Source organism: Propithecus coquereli, unplaced genomic scaffold, assembly GCF_000956105.1.
Source record: "Propithecus coquereli isolate 6110/MARCELLA unplaced genomic scaffold, Pcoq_1.0 Scaffold328, whole genome shotgun sequence".
NCBI classification, from domain to species: Eukaryota; Metazoa; Chordata; class Mammalia; order Primates; family Indriidae; genus Propithecus; species Propithecus coquereli.
Genome location: NW_012148930.1, coordinates 3,071,761 through 3,097,938, shown reverse-complemented (window position 1 = coordinate 3,097,938; position 26,178 = coordinate 3,071,761). Strand labels below are relative to the sequence as shown.

General features: G+C 37.3%; 1 protein-coding gene across 2 annotated transcripts in view; it reads right to left on the bottom strand.

Annotated features, from left to right (window-relative positions):
* The window catches only part of ASPM (asp (abnormal spindle) homolog, microcephaly associated (Drosophila)), a 48,436-nt gene extending 27,315 nt beyond the window's left edge, over positions 1–21,121 (bottom strand). For both annotated transcript variants that reach the window (XM_012650454.1, XM_012650455.1), the window contains exons 1-16: positions 20,592–21,121; positions 18,586–18,729; positions 16,961–18,428; positions 13,156–13,260; positions 12,349–12,495; positions 10,992–11,237; positions 9,994–10,061; positions 7,843–7,984; positions 7,141–7,271; positions 6,445–6,620; positions 3,503–3,648; positions 3,326–3,411; positions 2,565–2,786; positions 497–704; positions 259–401; positions 17–145 (exon numbers count right to left, since the gene is read on the bottom strand). In XM_012650454.1, coding sequence (XP_012505908.1) covers positions 17–145; positions 259–401; positions 497–704; positions 2,565–2,786; positions 3,326–3,411; positions 3,503–3,648; positions 6,445–6,620; positions 7,141–7,271; positions 7,843–7,984; positions 9,994–10,061; positions 10,992–11,237; positions 12,349–12,495; positions 13,156–13,260; positions 16,961–18,428; positions 18,586–18,729; positions 20,592–20,888 — 3,858 coding nt within the window. In that variant the 5' untranslated portion in view covers positions 20,889–21,121. The remainder of the gene's footprint in view (positions 1–16; positions 146–258; positions 402–496; positions 705–2,564; positions 2,787–3,325; positions 3,412–3,502; positions 3,649–6,444; positions 6,621–7,140; positions 7,272–7,842; positions 7,985–9,993; positions 10,062–10,991; positions 11,238–12,348; positions 12,496–13,155; positions 13,261–16,960; positions 18,429–18,585; positions 18,730–20,591) is intronic.
* Between the last annotated feature and the right edge of the window lie 5,057 nt (positions 21,122–26,178).

The following is a 26,178-nucleotide window of genomic DNA, read 5'->3' as shown; positions in this document are numbered from 1 at the left end:
CATTTTCTAGGAGTACCTGATGGCGTTTGAGATCTGTTTTTAATTTATATTTTCTCCATGTTGTCTGTATAAGTCGAGCAGCTCTTATTTCTTTACGAAGATCCAAAAGCCTTGCACAAAGAAATGACAAATAGGTAATAACCACCTAAAAGAAAACACAAAAGATGAAAACCGATCAACAGAGAATATACAACTTACTGTCATCTTCTGAGACTCTTATTATTGAGTTGTTAATTAAGAAACTCTTCTTTTACTTACCTTTTCGTCTGGAATTGTATTTGACATATCTGAATGATTAATCATAGCAGGTATTCCACCAAGATCTCTAACTGCAGAGCTAACTAAATGAAAATTTTTCCTTTCATTTTCTAGGAGTTCTTTGTATAGTTCTGAAGTATTTTCTATTATGTGAGTGAAAAAGAGAAATTAGACTGCTGTAGCCAAAAATCAGACATGGCAAAGAACTGGAAAAGTTAATTAACAAAAAGGGACTAACCACAATCAGCTGCTTTAAGAGACACATCCAGAGAACTATCATCAGACTCAGATGATGAATTTAATAGCACTGAACCAGTGTGTGTGCATTCCACAGTCTGAGTAGTGCGCTGACATATAGCGTCGAAAGGCACGTAGCACGGATGATAATGGTGGATCAGATAACACAGCACACGGCCATCTGAGAAAGACACTGTAAAATTCTCCACCTGATTGGAAATACCAGAAAAATAATTAACTGTATTTAGATGGTAACATAATGGTTTTGTAGTCTGTTATTTTCTCTTAATAGCTAAGAATATCACATTAATTACTAACAGTAACTAGTATAATGCCATATGCATAGCCAAATTCTCAATTATAAAATACTAACAACCATTCTAAAAGTAGGATCTGATTATAATATTATTGTTTTGGGTTACAAAGTGTCCCTTAAAACTTCATGTCCTTCCTGGAAAATCAGAATGGTGACCTTATTTGGCAATAGGGTCATTACAAATTTAACAAATTAAGATGAGGTCACACTGGAATAGAGTGGGTTCTTAATCCAGTAGGAATGGTGTCCTTATTAGAGGAGAGACACAGAAACAGACACACAGACAGAATACCATGTGACAACAAAGGGAAAGTTTGGAATAGCACATTTACAAGTGAAGGAACACCAAGGTTGGCTGGCAACCACCAAAACTTAAGAGAAGGGAATGGAACAGAGTCTCCTCTAGAACCTTAAGAGAGAGCATGGCTCAGACAACAACAGGATTTCAGACTTCAAGCCTGAAAAGAATATTAAATTTCTATTTTAAACCACCTAGTTTGTAGTAATTTGCTATGACAGTCTTAGGAAACTATAACAATTACAGTGGATTCTTGTTATTTGTAAACACTGAATTTATGAATACTGAACCATTATTCATGGGGAAATACAGAGTTAGGGTCCTGTGAGCCTCTGGTCACATTTTCATTTTCAACCAATCCATGCATAACCTTGTTTTATGTGTGTTTCTGATTCAGTAACATTAAACCCGCAGCCAAAAGCGCTGTAATTCATGTCTGAATGACGCTTATTTAACACATATTTTCTGCATATGGCATATCAGTCATAGGAACATTAGACAACACTTCAGTACTACGCTTAAGAGCCATTTAACTAGGGAAATCACAAACAAAAAGCACAATAATGCAAACAAAACAACAAAAAACCCCACAATACCACAGCACTAAGTAGATCATAAAAACGACACTGTCTACACTATAAGAGCTGAAACAAGAAGGCAGAGTGTGACCTTGTTCGACCTCACCTGGGAATAAGCACCTAGGCATTTGCACCGGTCAATGAAGGACCACAAAATGCTGCAAGTATTAATTTTGGCATTTATTATTATAAATAAATTTTAGCTAGTATTCAAATGCCAAATATGAAATCCATGAATAATGATGACCAACTTTGGCTGTCTAGTACTTAGTTAAAACAGAAAATTATCCAAATATTTAAGAATTTTTCTACTAACAACTTCTTTAAGTGTAACAGTTTATCGTATTTAGTTACATGTACTCTGTATCATTGTCCCGTTTTGTATTTATTACCAGATAGTTTATCCAGGTGTTTAGGGCAATATTTTTTCATGTATTTATACTTAGAAGTATACCTTATACAGAAATGCAGTATTGAGCTATAGAAAGACAACTTAGATTTTGGTTTTCTTCCTTCTTCCACCTAGCGGTGATTTCTCAGTTGTCTCTTCCTGCATGTTGGGTTTATCTGCACCGACCTTTATAATAAGGGTATGATCTTTTACGTCCCAGTTCTATGAAAGTATCTTCTATTAAGTCTCCCATCTAGGGCATTTTTTCTTTCTTAGTGATAAATAAAATTATCATGCATTGTATAATTGGTGACACATTAGATGAAATATAGTATATGATAATACATTTACTCCTTTGAGGAAAAGTTTGCATATACATATAAACTAAATTATTTTAGAGATGCAAGAAAAGATTTTATATTTTAATTGACTTTCATCAAAATTTATTTAAAGATATTAGGTTAAAACAAAAACAAAGAAACTTACCTTTTTGTTATAGAAGGCACAAACAGCATTTACCCAATCCATCAATAACTTTATGTTTTCACTATATTGCTCAAAGGAACCACTAGTCCTTTTGTCTTTTTTCTTATTAATAACAACATCAGAATGGCATGATAGGGCAGACATTGTTTTCTTTATACTCTGTGTGTGTTTTAGAAAGTCAATTTCTTCCTTTAATTGATCTAGATTAAGGAAAATATCCACCTGAAACACACAAAAATGGTAAATACCTTTTTATTTCTTATGTATTATTTTTAACCCATAGTAATAAAAGTATCTTCTATTTAGAGAAACTATAAAAGAGTAAATAAAATAATCTAATTAGAAATTTTAAAATTCTAAGAAAATAAAATGCCTAAAATGGACATTTTAGCCCCAAAACAATCCGTATTTTTTTTCTAAAGGGCAAACACAAACTACATAAAAGTGACAGAATGTTTAGTGGTTAAGGACATGGGATTTGGAGCCACATCAGTCTGGGTTCTATCTCAGCTCCACCACTCACCAGTGACATAAACATCAGTTTCCATTTCCTCATCTGTGAGGGAGACTTAACACCTACTTTGTAGATGTGTGGTGAAGACTAAATTGGAATATGTATAAACCAATTATCACAGCCCTTGGGATAGAATAAGCCCCAATAAATGATAGTATTATTGGCAGTCTTCATTTGATTCAAATTGCTTTTATAAATCAGTATTCAAAATTGACAAAAAGTGCAAAATGTACCGAATGTATAATACCTGAAAAGCAAATGCTATTTTCCAAAGCAATCCGAGAGTTTTTTCTCTGTGCCTATCCACAATATCCTTAGGTAGAATTGTATTTCCTACAAACGAAAAGGTAGCCCATTAGCATAATATATGCACATATCAATATTCAGTGAGGAGAATAAGTTTTATCTCTACTGAGTTATTTACCAAGCTCATCACTTAATTGAATTCCTCGTGATTTAAGAATCTGAAGAACAATGTCAACATTGTGCATCTTTTGAAGACGACTGATTGCAGGAATTCTGAGTTTCTTTGACAGAGTCCAGTTCTGTGTGAGAAGTTCCATGGTTCGCCTAGCAGTAAAGAAATTTTCAGATAAAATTGCTATATAAAAACATACATGAAAAATAACCTGCATTTATATATATTTATTACCCACATAAATCCCAAGAGTTCAAGGGCTTTAAGGTCAGAAGAACTCCAAAAAACTATCTCAAAACTCTATTCCTCCAAAGTCAGCAAGTAGAGTTATTCTCATTTTAAGTCTGGGGGTTGAAGTCCAAGATGCTAAGAAAGAAAAAACGAGACATACACACACAGATGCACACAAAATATAGGGTTCTACAAAGGTAAAAGGAAAAGAAAGGAGAGAAAGGAGAGGAGTGAGGAGTAGAGAGGAGAAACATTTACTGAGATGTACTATATTCTACACATCAAACAAGTGCTTTCTTTTTTTAATTTTAGTCATCATAGTAAATCCCACAATCTGGTATTGTTAGTCCATTTTTTACACATGAAGAATCCAAGTCTCAGAGAAGTTGAGTAAATTGCCCATGTTCATACTGCTAATAATGACAGAATAAGAGAATTAAAATTCAATTCTATCGATTTCCACAGGCATTCTTGTGTGTATGTGTATATATACACACACACAGCAGATTACTATAAAAATATTTGAATGCTTACCTAAAAAAGATATGTATACCAGAATTAGAATTCAAACCCCTAATACCATTTAGGTTACTAGTGTTTTATCCACTAGACAATAGTTGATACTTTCCCAGAAAAAGCAAGCCCTAACTGATTATCGTATATAATTAAAAGCTGGCAGAAATAATAACATTTATGGAACCATACTTTTAGAGGTTAAAGAGAGACTTAAGATCATTCTAGGCCAACCACACAATCAATGTCAGATATGTTTCTGCAACAGTATAACCAACTCATCACTGTCAGCATTAGTAGAGAGAGTAACCACCCCCGGGTATTCCAAAATGACCTCAAAGATCTATAAAACAGTCATTTTGCTGACACTGAACAAAACAGGAATTTGGTATGTGAGATCGATCTCTTAACTATTGAGAATTCCTAACCAACTACATAACAACAACATCTAACAATGCTAAGTCCTCAGCAACTCTTGTAAAAGCATAAAAAAAAAAGTCTTTCTTGGTGGAAAAATGGCACTAAACATTAAACCAGTCTCTACTTCTGGAAAGAGGAAAAAGTCTTAAAAGATGAATTCCTATTGGCCAGAAAATAGATGTGGTGGCTTGAATTTATGAAACGAACAAATTAATCAAATATAAAAATAATATGTGAAATATTTTCAGCAAATGATCTTAGCCTGTAAAGAAACTGCTCAAGTGAGAGAAAGCTGTAGTAATGTTCAAAAGACTGTTAACTTGTAAGTATAGTGGATCAAGAAAAAAGAATGTTCACAGAAATTTAACTTAGAAGGAAGCAAGTGACATTTATGTTGTTTTTGGAAAAACTGGAGATTCATAAAACCCTACGGATCTCTTCCTTGTAAATGTTAAAGAATTCTTCCATTTTGGCCAAGCGGTCCTCTGACCTCTGCTTGAAACTTCCAACACTGTGAACTGGTTTCTTCCTAAAGATGTGTCTGATTATTAGCAAGTTTTTATATCAAACCAATACTCATCATTTTGAAACATTCATTGTTCATACACAGCTATTTTGCTTGGTAATTAATAAACTTAATTGCCTTTTAACATAAGTTAGCTGTTCAAATATCTGAAGACATCTCTGTCACAGAATTTTCTCTTCTATCATATTTCTTTAAATATTCATAGTTCCCTAACTGGTATCCACGACACAGGGATAAGGTTTTTAGTTTGCACCCTAAAGATATCTCTTGTCAAAACAAAGAAATTAATAAGCACATCCAAATAACTTCTTTCCTGTTCAGGTAAGTTTTTAGCATGAATTTTAGCATGAAGATTGCTATGATATTCTGGCTATCACACAAACAATTTAAAATCTGACAAGAATGTACCAGGGCCAGGTAAAGAGTTCAGTAAGCTTTACTGTAGCAGAGACATTTTATTAGGGCCGCTAATTTTGGGCTTCCCATATTTCAATTTAACTGGCTGTTTTGAGGCTCAACAACTTCTTAAATATACAGAGAAAAACCTTATCTTTGCTTCAAAGAAATCTCTTTCCTTGACTCCAAAAGTGTTTCCCTGATAAGGATATACCATATATTGGAGAGTTCCTTAGAAACAAAATGAGTATATCCAGATATCCTAAAGAGGCCAACCACAGTAACGTGCTAAAGGCCATTCCTTTCAAAGCAAAAACTGGCACCTCGTTACTCATACCAAAGCTGATTTTCAGCACTTCAGTTTGTTATTGAGGAAATACTGTATAATATGAAGTCAGACTTCACGAGTTTACATCCCAATTCCAATGTATAAAACTTGGGCAATCTATTCTACCACTTCATCTTATTTTCCTCATATGTAAAACAAGGTCAATACTATTAAAAACTGTTTCGAATGATATGGAACTCAAGAAACCACTGTCAACATAAAGTGTTATTATAAATGTTTGATAATTTTAATTAGTTTACAGCTCTTCTCAGCTTCTATTCTGAGACATCAGTAGTTCCTATCCAGATCGTAGTCACACACCAGCAGGAAAAAAAGTGTGGATAGGAGACAAGGTTTCTGGGCATAAAATTGACATACCATTTTTCTGAAAAAGAAATTCCAATTTTTTTAACCCTAAATATATTCTACTTCATGAAAGAATAAGAAAGATTGTATAATTACAAAAAAAAAGGTGTTTTCCAGAAAATTTTAGTCCATTCCATTAAGCAAAATAATTCTATTTTTTATACTTACACTAGACGCACTCCACACTGTAAGTCTACAGCAAGATTTGTAACAGCAAAATCAAATTCATCAAATGGTGTCTGAACATGGTTAACAGGTAATCCCAATAAGCTAAGGTGACGGGAAAGGTCACCTTCACCACTTAGGAAATCTCGTGAAAAAGCCAGAAGAATTTCTTTACTAGCCTATAAAGAAACAAGTTGCAGGTATTATATTCTAATATTATAATTTTGGATATAATAAAAAATCCTTCAAATCATTTTGTACATAAAAAAAGTTAATAGCAGTATTAAAAAATTGTCAGTTTCATACCATACAGTAATAATGCAACTTTCATACATTTCCAATGTAAGACCTTGTTAAAAATTGCTCATAACTACAAAAACTGGCATTAATTTGATAATATACTACATCAAAATTAGGAAAGAAATTTCCCTTAAAATTAATTCCTCAGAAGACTAGTTTATTCATTCTCAAGTCAGCATTGAGAGTAAGGACGATGTGCTGCTGAAGGGTAAACCCACAAAAATCAGGCACAGTTAAAATTACTGATGGGACTCACTACTAGATAGGCATCCCTGTTCTACTCCAGAGTGTTGTTTTTTGGAAACTAATATTTTTTTCTAAAATGAAAATATATCATAAAAGCAAGCAAAATTCTTAAACGGGAAATATGAAATATAAAGCATAAAATGAAAACTATACCTTGAATTCAGCATCTTTACAAAAGAGGCAAGGATCATGATCAATAAGTCTGGAAATTTTAGCATAATCAAGGAAACAGACCAACAACAGTAACTTTTTCAATGTAAACTTGGACAAAGCTTCTTCATGACCTTAAATAAAGTGAAAAGTATAACAAGTTAACCTGTCAAAGACAGGTTTCACCTTAAAATGTGACAATAATAATAATGTGCTAGTTGAAAAAGAAATGTGGAAGCACAAATAAAATCTGATGTGCTTTTCTCAGTGCTTTACATGTATGAATCCATTTAATCTTCACAATAACTCTGCGGGACAGGTACCGTTTAATATTTCCAATTCGTAGGTGAGGAAACAGGCACAGAGGCATCAAGAGATTTAGTTGGTCTCACTCAAAAAACATTTAATGAACACCTACTGTATGCAGGACCTTCCTAGGTGGCAGATGTACAGTAATAAATATGATCCCCGCAGGACAACCAGGGGAGAGGTAGAGACAGCTAACAGGAAAGAATAATTATAAATAGTGATGAAGGAAATGATGGGGAATAATGAGGGTAGAGAAGGGAAGGGATAGTAGTGGAAATAGAGACCTATCTAGATTGGGTTTTTTGAGAAAGCAAAATGCAAGTAGAAATCAGATGAATGACAAGAAGCCATTTATGTATAGTGTGGAGAGCACGCAGCAGAGGCGGAAATACTTACCGTCTCTATAGAGATGAGGAACAGTGGGGTGTCTATACTCAGCTGCTATAACAGGATTCCAAAGTAAGCGATTCAGAATAAACATAGCCAACCCTGTGACATCACTGTTATCTTCCAAAGATATGAGTTCCCCATAAATTGTCTAAAAAGAAGAAATTAAAGCCAAAGTCAGGATCATGCTATGTCTAAGAACAAAAGGATGTGATTGGGGAAGGGCAGACAATGACCTTCTCAGTAACTGGCCATGTTCCATTTCCTAAATAGCATGGGAGTGATAGGGTTATTTGCTAAATAATCTCTTTAAACTGTACATATATGCTTTATGCACTTATCAGCATACATAGTATCCTTCATAATGAAAAAAGACAAATCTCAGCACTAAGATAAATTCTTAATCATCTGACAAGCATATTTCCATGTTAATTTTTTCATTTAAGTTAAAGAACTATCAAATATAGCCATGTTTTTTAAATTTACTTATAACTGTCCCATTAAGTATATCATGAAGATATGACAGAAATCGAAATATTCAAAATTTTCTAATGGTTAACAGGTAGAAAACCATCTGCAAACCATCTAAGGTAATAATTTGGGAAGTTCGGATCTGTTTATAACCAACGACTTAAATATAAAATTAGTTTAACATCGACATGATTATTAATTTTTAAAGCAATTAGAAAAAACTAAAAACATATCAAATTATATTCTGCAACCTTACATTGAATATAGCAATGACAGTATAGAAAAGTATTAATACCTACCAAAATAGAGAAATCCATCTTTATTTACCTTTTTTTGGCCTTTGAAGCTTTCTTAAAATTCTCAAAGGTCCATTTACAGAATCCTAAGGTGTGGTGGTGAGGTAGAATGTTTTATTGTTGACAATTATTCACCCCTCCATTCCTTGCAAAAAAAAATGTATGCATCCATACTATATACCATAGACTTGCTGTAACTCTTATGGGAGGTTAATATATTCTTGCCTAGTTTCCTTGTTTGTGCTTGGCCAGACAATATGCTTCGGCCAACGGAATATGGGTGGAGGTGATGCGTACTACATCTAAATTTTAAAAGGCACTGCAAGTTTCTACCTAACACTCTTGCTTTTAACTTTCACCACAAAAAAGCCATGTCTCAAGATATGGAGGCTCTAGTTCAACGGAGGTTCCAGAATTACTTGACAGGTGAAGCAGAGCCAGTTGATATGTTATTTGCTGACTACAAGAAGAGAAAGCACACCAAAACTGGAACATGAAATGATACTGTTAAGCTGTGTGACCATAGTAAGCTTATTATTTGTTGTCTCTGAGCCTCAGTTTGTTGGTACATACAAACCAGATTATTGCAAATATCCCTTTCAACCCCAAAGACTCTTCTATTCTAAAACTTGGAATAAATTGAAATAATAATTGGAAATCCCACATTAGGAAGGTAAAAAAACCTAGAAAAAATGTAAAAGCATACTAGTGAAAGACCAAAGGAAAGGAAAGCACAGAGGGCATTTTTTTTTTTAATAAAAGCTTATTTTTAACAGCCAACTAACTACTAGTAGTAGCTTTCTAATTCTGTTAGTTTTAACATTCTAGATATTATTAAGCCAGGTACTATGTAAATAACTCAAATCCTGATGACATTTTTATGAGTAGTACTCTGTCAAAATGGTTTACAAGGTTGGGCTTTGGCATCAGACTGATATAGGTCCAAATTCTGACCAATTATTGACCTATGGCAAGTCACTTAACATTTAAGCTTCATTTTTGTTGGTGAAGTAGAAATAATAATACATAACCTCACTGGGTTTTAAAGAGGATTAAATTAGAAAATGTATTTAAAACAGCCTAGTGTTTTCATTTGTAAATGTTCAAAAATAAGCTTATTATAGTTGTCATTACACCCAGCACCAAATTATATATATTTAGGAGACTATGCAATAAATTGATATTTAACAATAAGGCAACGATATATAATAGCATGGCCTATTTACCTAATGAGCATTTACTAACGGACCTACATTTTATACTGAAAAATGAATCAAGCTAAAATAATGACTTTATAACCTTTATAAGTAGAACCCATTTTATTAATGAGTCTATTCTATTAAAAGTATATCACAAAAAAATGTTATTTTCAAAACGTGAAACGCATGCTTACCTCTAGGCCAATTCGAAGCCACAAAGGATTATATGACAATAGCCAGTTCAGGACTTTCTGGCGTTCTCCTAAAATGCATGTCAAAAGTAAGCTTAAACTGCTAATCAAATAGAGACAATAAATACAAGGTTATGGAGACTATACCAGTGCAAAAAAGGATAATTGCTTATATGAAATACTTTAAATGAAGCATATACTCCTATTCTTAAATACATGTGATCATATTTAAGTATGTGAGATTTTAGGCAGCAAAGCTAAAAGCATGTATATTTAGCTTTGAGATACAAAATCTCTTGGGTGTATATACAAGGGAAATGAAATCAGTATCTAGAACAAATATCTGCATTCTCACATTCATTTCAGCATTATTCATAATATCTAAGACAAGGAGTCAACCTAAGTGTCTATCAACAAATGTATAGATAAAGAAAATGCAGTAAATAAAGGAAATTCTGTCATTTGTGGCAATATAGATGAACCTGGAGGATATTATGCAGAGTGAAATAAACTAGGCACAGAAAGACAAGCACTGTAGGATCTCACTTATATGTGAAATCTAAGAAAGTCAAACTCATAGAAGCAGAGAGAATGGTGGTCGATAGGGGATGGGATTTAGGGAGACTGGAGATAGATGGGTCAAAGGGTATAGTTTCAGTTACGTAGGACAAATAAATTCTGCAGAGCTGATGTATAGTATGATGACTACAGTTAATAATAGTGTATTGTATGCTTGAAGTTTGCTAAGAGAGTACATCTTAAATGTTTTCACCAAACACAGTAAAAAAAAAAAAAAAAGGTGACTCTAAGGAGATGGGTGTGTACTTGATTGTGATTACCATTTCACAACGTATGCACACGTCAACATCATGTCGTACGCCTTAAAAATAGACAATTTTTATTTATCAATTATACCTCAATAAGGCTGGAAACAAAAAGAAATACAAAATCTCTAGCGTGTTTTTAAAGAGTTAACCTCAAAATTTCTACAATCTTCTTACCCACGTCTTTCCAGAGGTGTCTATCTTTTCTAACAATTAACCGCCTAGCTTCAATTTCAATTTCAAGTTTCTTAATAGCTTTAACCATTTTTTCAGAAGTAAACAAACTGCATGCTGTGCGACGTAATCGATTCAACCTGCACCGAGCAGTGTAAGCTCTGAGAGACATTTCCTCTTTTGTAGGTGCTTTGGGAACACTTATTTTATGTTGATTCTCCACTCCCAAAAGAAGAGTAGCAGCATTTACTGGATAAAAACAAAAGGAAGAATGTTTCTGGTTAAACAATGTCTCTATATAGTCTTAAATCCAGCAATAAAATGCAACTTAAGACAGTGAAAACAATCCATCGCTCCCCTGCTCCAGGCTTACTCCTCCTAGTCTTTGTTATCTCAAAATAAAGGCATTGTGGTTCACTAAGTATCTTAGGCCAATCTGTCATTGCAACCTGTTATCTCCACCTGTAAAATGTATCCTAATTCTAACTACTTACCACCTCCACCATCACGCAAGTTCAAATATTATCATCTCCAACCCAGACTAATGAAATAACCTTCTAACTGGTTTCTGTTTCCACCTCTTTATAAATTACTAAGTCAAGCTTCTAAGGAATGTGATTTTTAAAAAACAATTTTGAAATGTAATTCGATTTTTTATAAAACACATTTTCTCTTAAGAAAAGACCTAAAAATTGGGCTTTGCTTCCTTCTGAGAAAAATAAAAATGATGTTAGAGATCATCTAATCCAAATGTAGACCAATGTAGAAATTCTATACATGCTTCTCTGACAAATACAAACCAGTATCTGTTTGAACACTGCAACAATGGAAAAACAACCACTTTAAAAGATAGCTTATGTGATGGTTTGACAGATTAAATGTTTATTAGAATTTTTTCTTATCTTGAGCTGAAATTAATCCCTATAACCTATGTGCAAGACCTCACAAAAGTTCTTCTTTTTTAGAAGAAAAACTTTTAAATGTTTGAAGTTCTAAAAATTCCTCATATGAATTGGTTTTCAGATTGCTCATAATCCTATAGCTTTCCCACATACTTCTTAAACTGAGACAATAAACCCCAAATGGGCAAACCACACAGGACTGATGCATTGGCTGATGAGAGAAAATAAGGAACAAAAAGTACATTTCAGTACTTTTGGTACAGAAAATTTATGTATGTAAATCTATGTAGGTAAAAATTCTTAACTACACAACCTTTAGTATTTAGGCCAATGCACCAGTGAAACATACCATTATCTACTATATAATAAATAAAGTATGTATAATTAGTGACAAATCATGTTAAAAATTTGGTCTTTTAAAATAAGAGAATTATGAAATTTCAACATTTAATGTTTACCTTCAGAAATATTTGTTTTTACAGTGAAGTCATCAGGAGTTAATATAAAATTTAGCCACCAAGTGAATCCTTGTTCCTGCTTTTCTTTCCAGCGTTCATCATAGAACATGTTTTTTGCAGCAAATGGCATTGGGTGTCTAGGAATATCTAAGAATACAATTAGGTTATTGCATAAGAAAATTTCCTTTAAATTATTATATAATATAGAACATAAGGCCATATTTACTAGTAAAACCATTTTTAAAAGACTGAACAATATTTGCTTTTCCATTATGGGCAGGAAAGAGTTGAAAGCATTTTGAGTATGAAATGCAATCAAAGCAAAAGGGGGAGAAACAAAGCAATACTTCTTGGTTATTTAAAAATCCTAAACCACCATGAGTCAATTTCATTAAAGGCCGATATAATACCTTTTTTAAATTGATACATAACAGATTTACATATTTTTGGGATACATATAATTCATATAACTTATACAGATTAGATCATGTACTTGGTATATTCATAACCTTAAATATTTGTCTTTTCTTTATGCTAGAAACATTCAAATTATTCTCTTCTAGCTATTTTGAAATGTATAATACATTACTGTAAACTATAGTCACTCTACTGATCTATTAAATACTAGGTCTTATTTCTCATATCAAACAGAAGTTGATAGAATATCTTAATTGTAATTTGATCACACACTTTAACAATTCTGCCAGGCTTTTATTCAACAACAAAAAAACAACTCATTTCCATTTGAAATGCAATTAATACTTCATTCCATGTCCCTTTGAGAGTTTAAACATAATAAACACTTACCTGTTTTTAATGGTTTTATGAAGGTCAAATTGGACTGTGCCACAGCAACAATGGGTTTTGTCCTTTTGTTTGTTTTAGATAGAGGAGTTTTGAATACGAATGAATCTAAAATAAATTAGAAAACAATGATAGCATTAAAAAAATAAAATAAAGTCCCTGAATAGGTAGCTGATTTGAAAGATAAAGTTTGGGTTCCTCAAAATCATATTCATTTAGCAAATACTTAATAACTACTGTGCTCCAGGCACTAGTGCTATGAACTCAGTGATCTACAAAACCAACTCCTGGAAGTTACAGACCATAAACCACAATCTATTTTGTGTCTATAGAAGCTAAAGTCTAGATTCAACTACAATTTATTGTGTGCATTTATTCTAGACTCTACCTAGCTGAGAATGTGTAGATTTGAAAGATAAGGTCCCAGCCCTTACGTCATTCTCAGTCTACTAGGAAAGAAGTTTCAAAAGGGTAGAAGAGTCTTCCCAGGTGGGAATCCACTTGAGCTAACTCATGAAATGAAAATTAGGCCTGAGGAATATGGTCTATTGACAGAACCGAAATGAGGATGGTGCAAAGAATACTCGTGAGAAATTGCGTACAAGAGGTTGGGAAGAGTTCAACAATATTAAAAATAATAGTGGCTGCTAATATTTAAATACTCTGTGCCAGGTGCTATCACAGTCTTTTACTTACATAATTATCACAACAAATCTATGAGAAATGTAGTATTACTACCGACAATTTATATAATTAGGTTATTGGGGTTGAGAGCAATTAAGCCATGTGGTCGAGATCACACACATTAGTAAGTAGCAGGGATCTGAGCCTGGACAGTATAGTTCTGTAGCCTGCACTATTAATCCCTTTGAAGCACATACTATGCCAGTGAAGAATTTTTAATCAAGGAGGTAATGCCCTCATTTATATTTCAGAAAACAATATGGACAATGGAATGAATGAGGTTAAGATTAGAGACAGAAAATTATAAGGCAGTTATTACGAAGACTCCAGTTAGATATGGTGGGACAAATTAAAACAGAGGCAGTGGGGACAAATTAGAGGAGAGTTAATTTACTAGTGGAAGCAATAAGCCTTAATACCAACTAACTAGGAAAGTGATGAGGAGTGAGATCAGGGGGACTCCCAAGGCCCAGGCGCCTCATACAATGCTGAGTGTCACGAAAGAAAGTGCAATAAAAGTCATGGCAGCAAATAACCTATGGGAATAGCAGTTCACGCTCTCAAAAGCAGGTTTCACACCAGAATACACTGCTACTACATATAAGCAAAGACTTCATAAGAGGTAAGCAAACTATGGTCCACATGCAAAATCCTGCTGACTATTTTTGTATAGTCCAAGAGCTAAATATAGTTTTTACATTTTTAAATAGTTGAAATAAAATTAAAAGAATAACATTTCATGACACACAAAAATTACACGAAATTCAAATTTCAGTGTTCATGAATAAAATTTTACTGGAGCATAGTGATACTCATTGATTTGCACAGTGTCCTGGCTGCTTCCCCACTGCAGTGGCAGAGTGGTTGCAGTAGACATATGGCCTGCAGAGCCTGAAATATTTATTATCTGGACCATTAGAGTTTATTTACCCTTGTTTTAGAGGGATCTCAAATCTATGCCAATTGTGAAAAGAAGGAACATGACTAAATTGCAACATAATATTAGATTAATTTGAACATTTTAAAAATAAATTTCTCAGGAGAAATTCCTCATTCTGAAACCTAGCGCCTAGTCCCTCTGAAACCTTGTAGAAGCGGTTCCTCTGCCTAGAATCATTTTATTTTTTTTTATTTTTTATTTTTTTTGAGACAGAGTCTCACTGTGTTGCCCGGGCTAGAGTGCCGTGGCGTCATCCTAGCTCACAGCAACCTCAAACTCCTGGGCTCAAGCCATCCTCCTGCCTCAGCCTCCCGAGTAGCTGGGACTACAGGCATGCACCACCATGCCCGGCTAGTTGTTTCTATATATTTTTAGTTGTCCAATTAATTTCTTTCTATTTTTAGTAGAGACGGGGTCTCACTCTTGCTCAGGCTGGTTTCGAACTCCTGAGCTCAAACAATCCGCCCACCTCGGCCTCCCAGAGAGCTAGGATTACAGGTGTGAGCCACCGCACCTGGCCTATTTTATTTTTTAGGAAGCCTTCTTTGCTTAATTTATGAAAGGAGGAAAAAGAGGGTTCGGGAGAAGAGGGAAAGCATGAGCTAGCCTATAGCAAAACAATAAAGTCAATAAACCCGGAAAATATAGCCAAAAAAGAGTTAAGGGCTTACTTGGGGCTAGTGGTTATGAAGACCAACCAGCAAGTTTCAGGCATGAGGGTAGGCACAGCGAGATTGGATAGGGGTTGGAAGTTGCTGGGCAAGTACAGTGAAGAGCAAGAGGGTAAATGAAGTGATTGTGATGAACCCAAGTATAGTTAAGGAATGAATGAACATATCAGAGGTGAGGGCTGTGGAAACAGTGGTGGATTAAAGAACTGTAGGTGTTGGAAGGGCTTAAGAAAATGTTGAAGTTGGGCTTCTATGGGAAATGCTGAAATCATAGTTTGGTGATTGGAGATTGAGATGCTTTTAGAAGACGGCCTAAGTAGCTTGGAACCAAAACTTCAGAATATTGGAAGGATTTCTACAGGGATTTTGAAATCATAATAGTAGTAGTTTTGGAGAAGGTCTACTCTCAAGAGAATACTCTTCTACTGTAACAAGGAAGGACATTGGCAGGATAGTCTGAAAAATAAGCTTCAAGCTGTTTTGTTGTTTTCTTCTTGTTTTTAAGAAAGGAGAAATGATAGCTTGGAAATTGATATGAAAAACAAGAAGTAGATATAAGAAGATCCCACCAGGAGTCATAAGGTGATAAGAGTAGGAGAGAAAACACATACAACAAACTTGAGAGGGTTGCAATGAAAGCAGTGCTCTCAGGGGAGAGCCAGGTTTAGCAGGGTAACAAAGTGAAGGAGTGTTTGGAAAGCACAGGTGCTGATGAAGGCCAGTGAGTCCAGAGGGTACACAGAAGGGTTTAAAGAGCTGGAGGGATGTAAGAAATGGTTCAAATTGAGGGGTGTTCAAAGAGAAATGAGATGTGTGGTGCATTTCCGAAGAGTCCCAGGATTCGTTTAAATTCTGGTAAAATAACTAGTGTGGTTTTCCTGCCTGGATCTTGAATATCAAATGAGGTAATTTGGGTTAAAAGGGCATGTTGGAATTAGTCCTATTTTGAGGCAAATGGTGATGGTGAAGCTGTGAGTACTAGGGAAGGAACAACGAGGTTTGTCCCAAAGGAATGCAGAGCTCTGCGGCCCTGCCTGCATTCCTAGTTTATGACTGGGGAGAGGCTGAGGGAAAATAACCTCACCAGGAGCACAGAATATGCAAAGGTCTATTCCATATTCCTTCTGATGGCGTTGGGTGGGGGTGGCGGGTGGTCGGGCATTTCACTGGGCCTTCCAATCAGGGCCTGGACTACAGTGAGGCCAAATGCAGTACTGTACTTCCTTTGGGTGTATAACTTAAGAGGGGCGTCAAAAAACTCAATAATTAGGATAAATATTTAAATGCAACTATTTTTTAAAATCAAAATTAATGCAGAAAATTCATGTTGAATAAAATATCAAAAGCTTAAATAAGGGCAGGATTGCAACTATCTCAGAATTCAGCCCCACACTGCATTTGCCCCATTTTCCACCAAGCAAATTAGTAAATAAAAAGTACAAGTTAAACCAAAGAAACAGAAAATACATCCTTTATAAGTGTACTTTCGGGAGATTTTATAAACAAGACTTACCAGTTTTCTTCTTCAGGTTTAATTTCTCTCTGCTGCTAATACATTTTGAGATGGGTGTTTTCACCTTTTTTGGTTTTTTAGCAGTTGATGTTTTAGACTCAGAGGGAGAAAAATGGATTCTTTTGATCTCTCGCACCTCCATATGCTCTGTGACTGGAACTCTCACATTTGTTTCTTCCATGCTTCCATCACTCTTTCTTTTACGAGCAACTGATGCTGTCGTCAAAGAGGGAGTTATTTCATTTTTATAATTCTTAGGTTTACTTAATACTGGACCTATAATTGGAAGATAAGAATGAAAAGCTTCTTTCTCTTCTTGATTATTTATTAGTTTTTCACATTCACCTACTGCACTGTCGAGACTTCTTTTTGCTTTTGGTTTATTAATCTCAGTTTGGTTTTCTCTGGCATGGGTGGGCTTCCTTTTAGTAACAGTAGCAGAAAGTATTGGGCGTCTCTTAGGTTGTTTATCATGGCTCTGACCAGAAATATCTTGAACTGCAGAAAATTTAGGATGATTTTGTTTTGTAAAATTGTAGTGATTTGACTTCTTTTCTACAAGTTCTTCAAAAATAGCTTTGGGAGAGTTTGAATCCTGACATTCAGGAATACACGGTAAAACTTCACTTTTCCTTGAATCTTGAGATTGTAGGACCTTAGAATTTTCATTTGATAATGGTGATAATTTACATGTTTGCTGAGATGTACACACATATGCCATGTTATCTTTTACAAATTGATTTGGGGATAAAATGGGATTAATTGACTCTGACTGTAGATCCTGATTTAGTCCATAATTATCATTTACGAAAGAATCTGGACTTAAAATTGTCCGATAAATTTCATGTACCGTTTTTGATTCCAAATGCACAGGCTTCGAGTTATCTTTCATGAACGTATCTGATATCTCTAGTTCAGTATTAGCTGCATGGCTATTATTGACAAAAGAATCTGGACTTAGAAAATTTCCTTGGCTTTGTGTAATGTTTAAAGTTGAAGAGTAATTTGGGGTAAGAATAAGTTTACTATTCTCTTCACTTTGGCCATTAATATTTATAGAATTAAAGGAAGTTTTAGTTATGACTTTCTCATTAAAAGAAAAATCTTTTGAAATGTTGGCACCTTCCTCTTTCAATAATTCTCCATTTTCAGGAATGTGAATAGATGAGTAGGTAGTAGATCGGCGTATAACAAGGGGCAAGCAAGTGTCACCATGGCATTCTTTGAAAGTGGGGCTAATAGGTGATATAGGTAATTTATTTTCTTCAAGTGTTAAAGAATTGTTTTCTGTTGAGGAACAGCCTTCATTTATAGACAAATTTTCACAAGCTTGTAGTGGGCTCCTAACTCTGTCAACTTTTGGGGAAACACTAAATGTTTTATTAACATTTTGAATATTTGAAACCCTTGTGTTATGACTTGAAGAGGCTGAAATTTTCTTCTTTTTAATGGTATCCCAAAGACTTCTCTGCAAAAATAAGCAAAATATAACAATTAAGTTGATAGCTATTGAATATTACCTTTAAATACATAATATTATGTTACTTCAAGTCTGTTATCAAAATAATTTTTATACATTATTAAACATTTTCTTAGGTTAAATCACAGGATGGTTAAAACATTACCTTTTTCTTTTTCTGCTCTTCTGCATTTCCTAGTAATATAGCTTGGTGTTTCAGAACATCATTTACAAGAAATGTCATAATCTCTCTTACTCGGCCTTCTTTGAATGGTATCCAGTTAACAGAAATAACAATTTTTTCTTTAGGCTATAATCAAAAGAATAAATCTTAAATAATTATAATAGTAATAATATAATAATCAAAACACATTATACATCTTAGAATATAGTACAGAATAATTGTTAGTCACCAATACTTTATTCCCTAAACATTTAACAAATCAAATATATTTTTCCTACCCTATCTGCTTATTTCATTATAAGAAAAAAAAGTCACTAGTAATAACAGGGTTCACAAGAAAATAAAATTATAATAAAATCTTAATTGTATGAAAGCAACGGGACAGATAGTCTCCAAATCATTTTGAGAGGTTTTAAAAAATTCAATTGTATATTTCTACTTCCTAAATATGTACGGTATTTCTTTTTCAAACATAATGATCTTTTATTATGAAGACTTTATTTAAAAAGAAATATAAAGGTGGTCAATTAAATTCCTCCTTCCCCACAAACTTCTCCGAAGTCCACACCATCATACAGACATCTGTTAAACAGTTACTGCGTTCCGGGCACAGGTGCAGGTACAGATAAACGCTCATTTAAACGCTCACAGCCCCAGGAAGCAGGCACTACAATTATGCACATTTTACAGATGAAGTAACTGACGTCCAGAAAGCTTTGCCCAAGCCAGACAGCCAGTTATTAGAACCCAGCCAGTCTGATCGGAGTTCAGACTTTAACATCTACACCCTAAACCCTGGCAGGATGATAGAATCCGCCAAATGCAAAACCCTGACATCACTAAACAAACTGTCATTTTTCAGGGGAAACAAGTTCTGTTTTAAAGGAGAAACCCTATGACATCATAAACAGCTGGTTTTAAAAAATAAAAACAGTGAATTTTTACTCTAGAAAACAGAATCCATTCTAAAAACACAATGTAGTTTCACATTGTAACAAAAGGAGTAAGTTAGAGTATTCTGCAAATAGGAAAGAAATCTATCTTTCCGAAGGGAAAAAAGCAGGCAGGGATTCGTGAAGCAGAGGGGCGGGGCAGGCGGTTCTGAAGTCCAGAAGAACCTCTGGCGACACACAGTGGAGGGAACTCGGGTCGCTGCCTGGCGGCTATTCGCAGACCAGCTCAGAGCCCTCAGCTCATGGCTTTCTCACTTTCAGGGGCTCTACTCCAGGAAAAGCCCACAGCAGCCGAAACAAGAACATACATTCTCCGGTTTTTCACGCTGGGGATCCGCTCTACTCCGGCCAACGCAAGCCAGTAAAAGCTTTGGGAGAGGTTCTTGAAACATTTATGAAATTAAATTTGATGCACCATTAAAACGACACTGACAGCAAAGGAAAAAAAGGACACTGACGTGTGCATACGCACTACCCATGCATATGGAAAACAGCTCTGAGCAGGTTTTGGGGGTTCTGCTGCAGACGTTTAGCCAAAACAGAGCTCACAGTTTCACCAGAAAAAGTAGTTACCTTGACTCTACGGATACGCACGGAAACTAAAATGCATATTAAGGTGGCTGGTAGGAAGCAATCAAAAAAAGCTGCTCTGGGCAACCAATGGGCTCCTGTCAACTTTTTAAAAGATGTTTTTCAAAAGTGCCATCTATTAATTTAGGACTGCAGGAGTATTTCACAACGCCTGAAGTCTATCAAAAATGCTTGTCAGTTTAACAGAGAAGTCTACCAAGAACGCTTCCGAACACGCTGCAGGTGCGCGAGTGGACGCGCTGTCCCCGCCCAGGCGGCTGCCGCCCGGCCTGCAGAGAACGCGAACGTGCGGGTCAGGGCCGCGCAGTTACTGATTGAACGGGAATCGCCGCTATTCTCTAGGGGTCTCTTCTGGTTTCTTTTCTGAGTCTCATCCTCAGAGGAGGGCGAGGGAAAGAGAGAGGAGAGGGGAGCGTCGGCCCGGCCGCCCCCGCCGAGACCCACCTGCAGCACGAAGCGGCGCGGCGACACGCTGAAGCCCAGGTCCGCGGCGGGGAGGCGGGAGATCCTCACCTCGGCCACCTCCTCGTTCGGGTTGTCCAGGGCCAGCGGCAGGGCCCGCGAGGTCCCCAGGCGGACGTCTCCGAAGCAGAGGAAAGGGGACCTGCAGAAGTGGCTGAGGGACAGGACCGGCGGGGAGGCCGCCTCCGCCTCGGCCGCGGAGCCCCGCAGCCCCGCCGGCGGCCGCGGCTTGGTGGGGCTGAGCTCCCAGCGGCTGCGCCCGGCTCGCCGCGTCGTCATGGCAGATTCCAGCTCCGCCCGCACCGCCTTCCCCTGCTGCACGGGGCTGCTCCGGGGAAAGGGGTCCCAGACCCAGGCTGACCGCTTCCCCTCAGGGGCGGCTGTGAAAGTTGTGGGAGCGAATTCGCCCCCTTTTCTTTCCCGGTAACCAACACCTCAGGAAAAAAGAGACAAGCCCTGAGGAAAACAAGTATGGCGCTTTGCCTCTGTTTAAACTTCCCGCCTCCACCAATGGGCACCTCCGGGCACCGCCTTCCTCATCAGGGGACCAATCAATGAGCAGCAGCCCCTGGCCAATGAGACAGCAACGCCTTATTTAAACGATTGCGTCGGGCTGCCAATCGCTCTTGGCTGATCTGGCGCCAACGGTAGAGGAACCCTGGCGACCACCTGAAACCCGAGGCATAGAAATGAAATCAGCTTTTAGATTTTGTGAGCAGGTTGTGTTGAAGGGACGAGAGTAACAGCATTTCCACAGTAAATGTGGTGATCATGGCGGTTGCCCGGCACAACCTCAGGTAAAATTGTTGAGTAAGCAAAAATTGATTTTAAGTGACTTCTCATAGAATATACCCTTGCCCAGAATTATATTAATTAGCTTTACTTTCGCGGTTTCCTGGGCTGAATGGGGGAAATGTAAAGCAAATTAAATTCATAGTTCGTGTGAACGTGCTTATTGTTAGTGACTGACCATAGCAGGGGCTCAGCACATAGAGATGCTGTTTCTTACCTCAGGATACCGGAGCGAAACTAGGCAGACAAAAGAAACCTGCCATTCCCAATAATTCATAATTGATCGTTTTGACAAGCAATGCCCTTGATAAATAACGTCTTGGCTTTTATTTTAATTGTAGGTATCTACTAATAACGATTATAGCTTACATACTATTATTATATGGCAGGGATGTTTTAAGCCGTTTACATATTTATCTTCACTTCAACGCTGTGAGATATCTCATAGGGCATAGGTACCACTGTTTGCATTTTACAGAAGAGGAATATTATATTCAATGACACTCGATTTGTCCTAAAGCCAAACCCTGCTACCTTAACAATATTTATACAAATAAAAGTTTTCATAGAGGCTTTTTTTAATCTTTCAGGAGTGAGGCACAATGAGAACACTGTTACAGAGTTTTATTTTTATCAAAAAATGCTAATATCGTTTACAATTATTTTCAAACACACTTAATTTATATTTATTATTTTATACTGTGATTATTACTCATCAAATTAACAATCTGAATATAAATCTCTTTAAGTCACTCAAATGCTTGTTTTAACTCTTAACATGTTAATAGCCCAATTCTGTTTGTATTTTTCACCTTTCATAGTTTTTTTTTCCCACAAAGCAATGCTGTTAGCTCACATTTTTTAAAAAATCAGATTGAACTGTATTGGATATTTTTTATTTGCCCCTCTACTTCCACGCCCCACTCTTTTCCAGCCTGCTCTGTGCTGTGGATGCTGATCTGTATTGGCTACGTCAATAGATTTTCTGACTCTGGTTTCTGTTTTGCTTCAGAAGAGGGAGGCTCTCCCCCCATCCACAACTCTCCGGCGACACCTGGGGTTGGCAGGTTGTCTCAACATTGAAAACCACACAGAGCTGTGGAGGTTCCCTCTCCACCTGGGACTGCCCTAATCCCTTCAGACCTAGAGGTAAGAATACCATGTTGTTACTAGTCCCAGGATATTGTACTGTGGCTTATGGTTTCCCTACATCCCGGGCACATTTTTGAAAATAGTCCCTTATTTATCTTTCACTGAGTTATGCTAAATTGGAGTGGGGCAACTGTTAACTTTGTGATCCTCACTAATACAACAGTGGCCTTAAGGAATTGCCCCTCAATATGGAATTCTGGAATTGAGTTGCTTGTATTTGAAGGATACAGGGATAAACTCTTGCTAGGGAAAAACAGATGCTCATGATCCAAGGCACATCGTGGCATCACGATTACTCAATTTATTACGGGTGGTAGCGTAAGACTAAGTGTACATAAGGAGCAATCCATTCAAAGATCAAATGGCCATGGCACGTAGTTACTAAGCCAACATTTTATGAGTGATTATGCAAATTTTAGTGTTACCTGGTTTCACCTGACCGTTCTAGAGAGCATACAACTAAGAAGATTTTTTGAAAACAAGAAGGTTATCAGTGGAAGCTCTGAAGGAGTCCCTCCTTTCCTAAAGTGTTAGGGAAGATGTGGCCAAAAATTAAATGCAAATGTCTGACAGTAAGCCCGAGTCTGGTTGTAAATGTGGCACGATTATTTAAACGTTCAACCGTGCTCACTGTCTTAGGCTAAGGTAACAATTCTAATGGGGAAGGAGTGGGACCCCAGGAATGGCTATCATGACATTTGGGCAAAATTGACAAGGCTGAGAACTGTAATCCTCCGTATTTCTATAAACCTCCCTTGCCAGCAGAAGCAGCCTCCTCCACCCCATCCTGATTTGAGGGGTTCCCTAGTTTTCCCCAACTGCACCAGGAGTAGGACCTTTACAAGTCTCTGCCAATTCTCCTCAGCACCCACCTCTGACCTCACATAAGCAAGTGCAGAGGGGCTGTGCAAGGAAATAGCCCACACACCAAAGGAGTTACAAGACTTTGAGAGTCCACAGAGGATTGTTATAGTGCTAAACCAAAAGGACAAATCATAAGGACCTGGCCAGATTTATTGTCATGGGTGCACTTTACCCATTTAATATTTTGGCTTGAGTACCTGGGAATGCCTTTAGTCATCTGCTAGTTTCACTAGTTGAAAGCTGGACTCTAAATAGAGGTTTACAGTCAGTTAGGTCAAAATGCTAAAACCTACCTGGCATTCTGTGGTGTAAGGAGTCCAGAGGCTCAGGAAGATGGGAATGTTGGAGAACATCTATTTGTGTAACCTAATTAGCCAAGCCACTCCTAAACATACATATCCCCCCGAATCCTCCCTTGACCAAGGTGTTGAGCAATGCGTACATAAAGAGGATTCCAGCATCCTTGAAAAGACTTAGGTAACTTTTCTTAATAGGCCAGAAATGATGGTAGAGGATGCTGTAATGAAAATAGTTTCTCTGATCTCCATGTGAATGACAGGACCCACCAGTGTTCAGGGCTGGTTGACACTTAACAGATAAGGCGATACAGCGCTTGTCACGATATACCAAGGACTGAATAGTAATTACAGGCAGGGATTTGCGGCAATGACTAATTGCTCAAGAGTGCGCCATAGTATAGTGCTGCTTGGTGTGTACAGGCAGAAAAATACTACATCTGCAAAGCAGAAACCAACTGAAGGCAGCGTTGTGGTGATTCACAGCCTCTTGCTTGGTTCCCAGGCTTAAGCCAGTTCACAGACCGAGAGCTCCTTGACTAATGAAAAGTCTTGCCCCTGTGAGAAAGGACCCTGCAACATGAATACAATCATATGTGATAAATCTTCTCCCCAAGCTTCCCCAGAGGGAACAGCAGCCATTTACGATGTGACTATGCCTTGGGGGCAAGGGAATAAGCAGAGCTCCCAGGGGTTATTAGATAATGGCTCTGCCTTTCTGCTACACTCTAAAAACCTAAAATGCCACTGTGGACCACCAGTCATAGTGGGAGCTTCTGGAGAACAGGTGGCAAACGGCGTGTAGGTCTGAACCTGTCTCAGAGTGTCCACTAGATCCATCCAGTTCTAGAATACAAAATGGAAATGCTTACTGACTATACAGGTTCATCTCAGATCCAAGGAGTAAAGAATATCATGGTAGAAGGGCCACGTGGAAGCCCCTGAAAATGCCGCTTTGCCTATGCCTCCAATTCAGAGATCATTTTGAAGACTTGAGAGATATTGGGATAGTTTTTATAGCTATGTACCCACTTACCTTGCTCATCTTGCCAGTGCAAAGGCCAGATGGGTTCCGGAGAATGACAATAGATTATAGCAATTAGGCAATGATGTCAATCACTGCAGTTTCAGATGTATCATCTTTATACACAAATCACACATCTTTGCCAGCTGGTTTGAAGCTATTGACCAAGCAAATGCATTTTTCTTGGTTTTGCCCATATTCTAATGTGAAAAAACTGAAGCAGTTTGTACTTACGTGTTGGGACAGTATTATAGCATTATCGTCTTGCCTTAGCGCTAGTTAAATCTACTGCCTATAGTGTTGTTAGAGCCGGTTCCCCTCGGCCCCAGGAACAGAAAGGCGGAGTCCCCGAGGCTGTAAATGGCAAAGGAATTTATTGGCTAGCTCGAGCTAGGGTCCAAGTCCCAGAGCACCAACGCAGTGGCCTCCCTATGAACCAGGACCCTGCTCTGGGGCAAAAGTGAAGCTTTTAAATTTTTTTTTGCACATGACACACCGGTGGCACACCTTCCCCCCCGCCTTAGTCCATTGGTTCCCTTGAAAGTGGAGGATTGTTTCGACTCCTGATTGGCTGGCCCCAAGCCTCGGGATTTTTAATTTCCGGCGCCAGTTTTGGTCCGCGTTTCGGTTTGGGGGAGGGGAACTGAAACTTAGGCCTACTCTAGGAAGTTCAGCCTGTCATGGAGTTACTCCTGCCCTGTTTTTCATTTTGATTAACTATATTTGACTAACAACTAAAAGCAAGCGCAGTTACAGAAGCAAATGGCATTAGTTAGAATCAAAGAGAACACATTTTTTTAATCTAAAACAGTTTTTGTTCCACACAAAACAAAGTACATTCTCCTACTATCAATTCCTGTCTTTCACTGTAACATTGTCCAGAGGGACCCAGATCTTCTTGATAGCTCTCAAAATATCAAATGGGTTTATTATATTGATCACATTTGCTAATTAAACCTGGTGAGCAAGAAATAGCTGTCAAGAACTGTGAGTGAGGGTCTGAGATTTCACCCCACTTGCAAGCTAAAAAGTTAGCTTGCCACTTTCAGCTTGCCAGTTTCATAAATGCCAACAGAAGACATAGTCCTGACTTAGAGCTGAGACTTTATGACTCACAGAAAAACAGTAGCCACAGTTGTCAGCATGTTCATTCACATTGATTTCTCCTGCTCCCCAGGTCGCGTGGGGGCAACACAAAGAGCCCATGATGGAGACCTGCACACACAGTGGGTTGCATTACAGGAGAGCACTGAGCTGGGGATTTGACTGTTTTTATGGTACTATACCTGGGCATCATCCTTCAAGACTGCTCTCTGCAAACACAACCCTGAGAAATGGCCTGGGTAAAAATGAGTCAGGGCCGGGCATGGTGGCTCACGCCTGTAATCCTAGCACTCTGGGAGGCCAAGGCGGGCGGATTGTTTGAGCTCAGGAGTTCGAA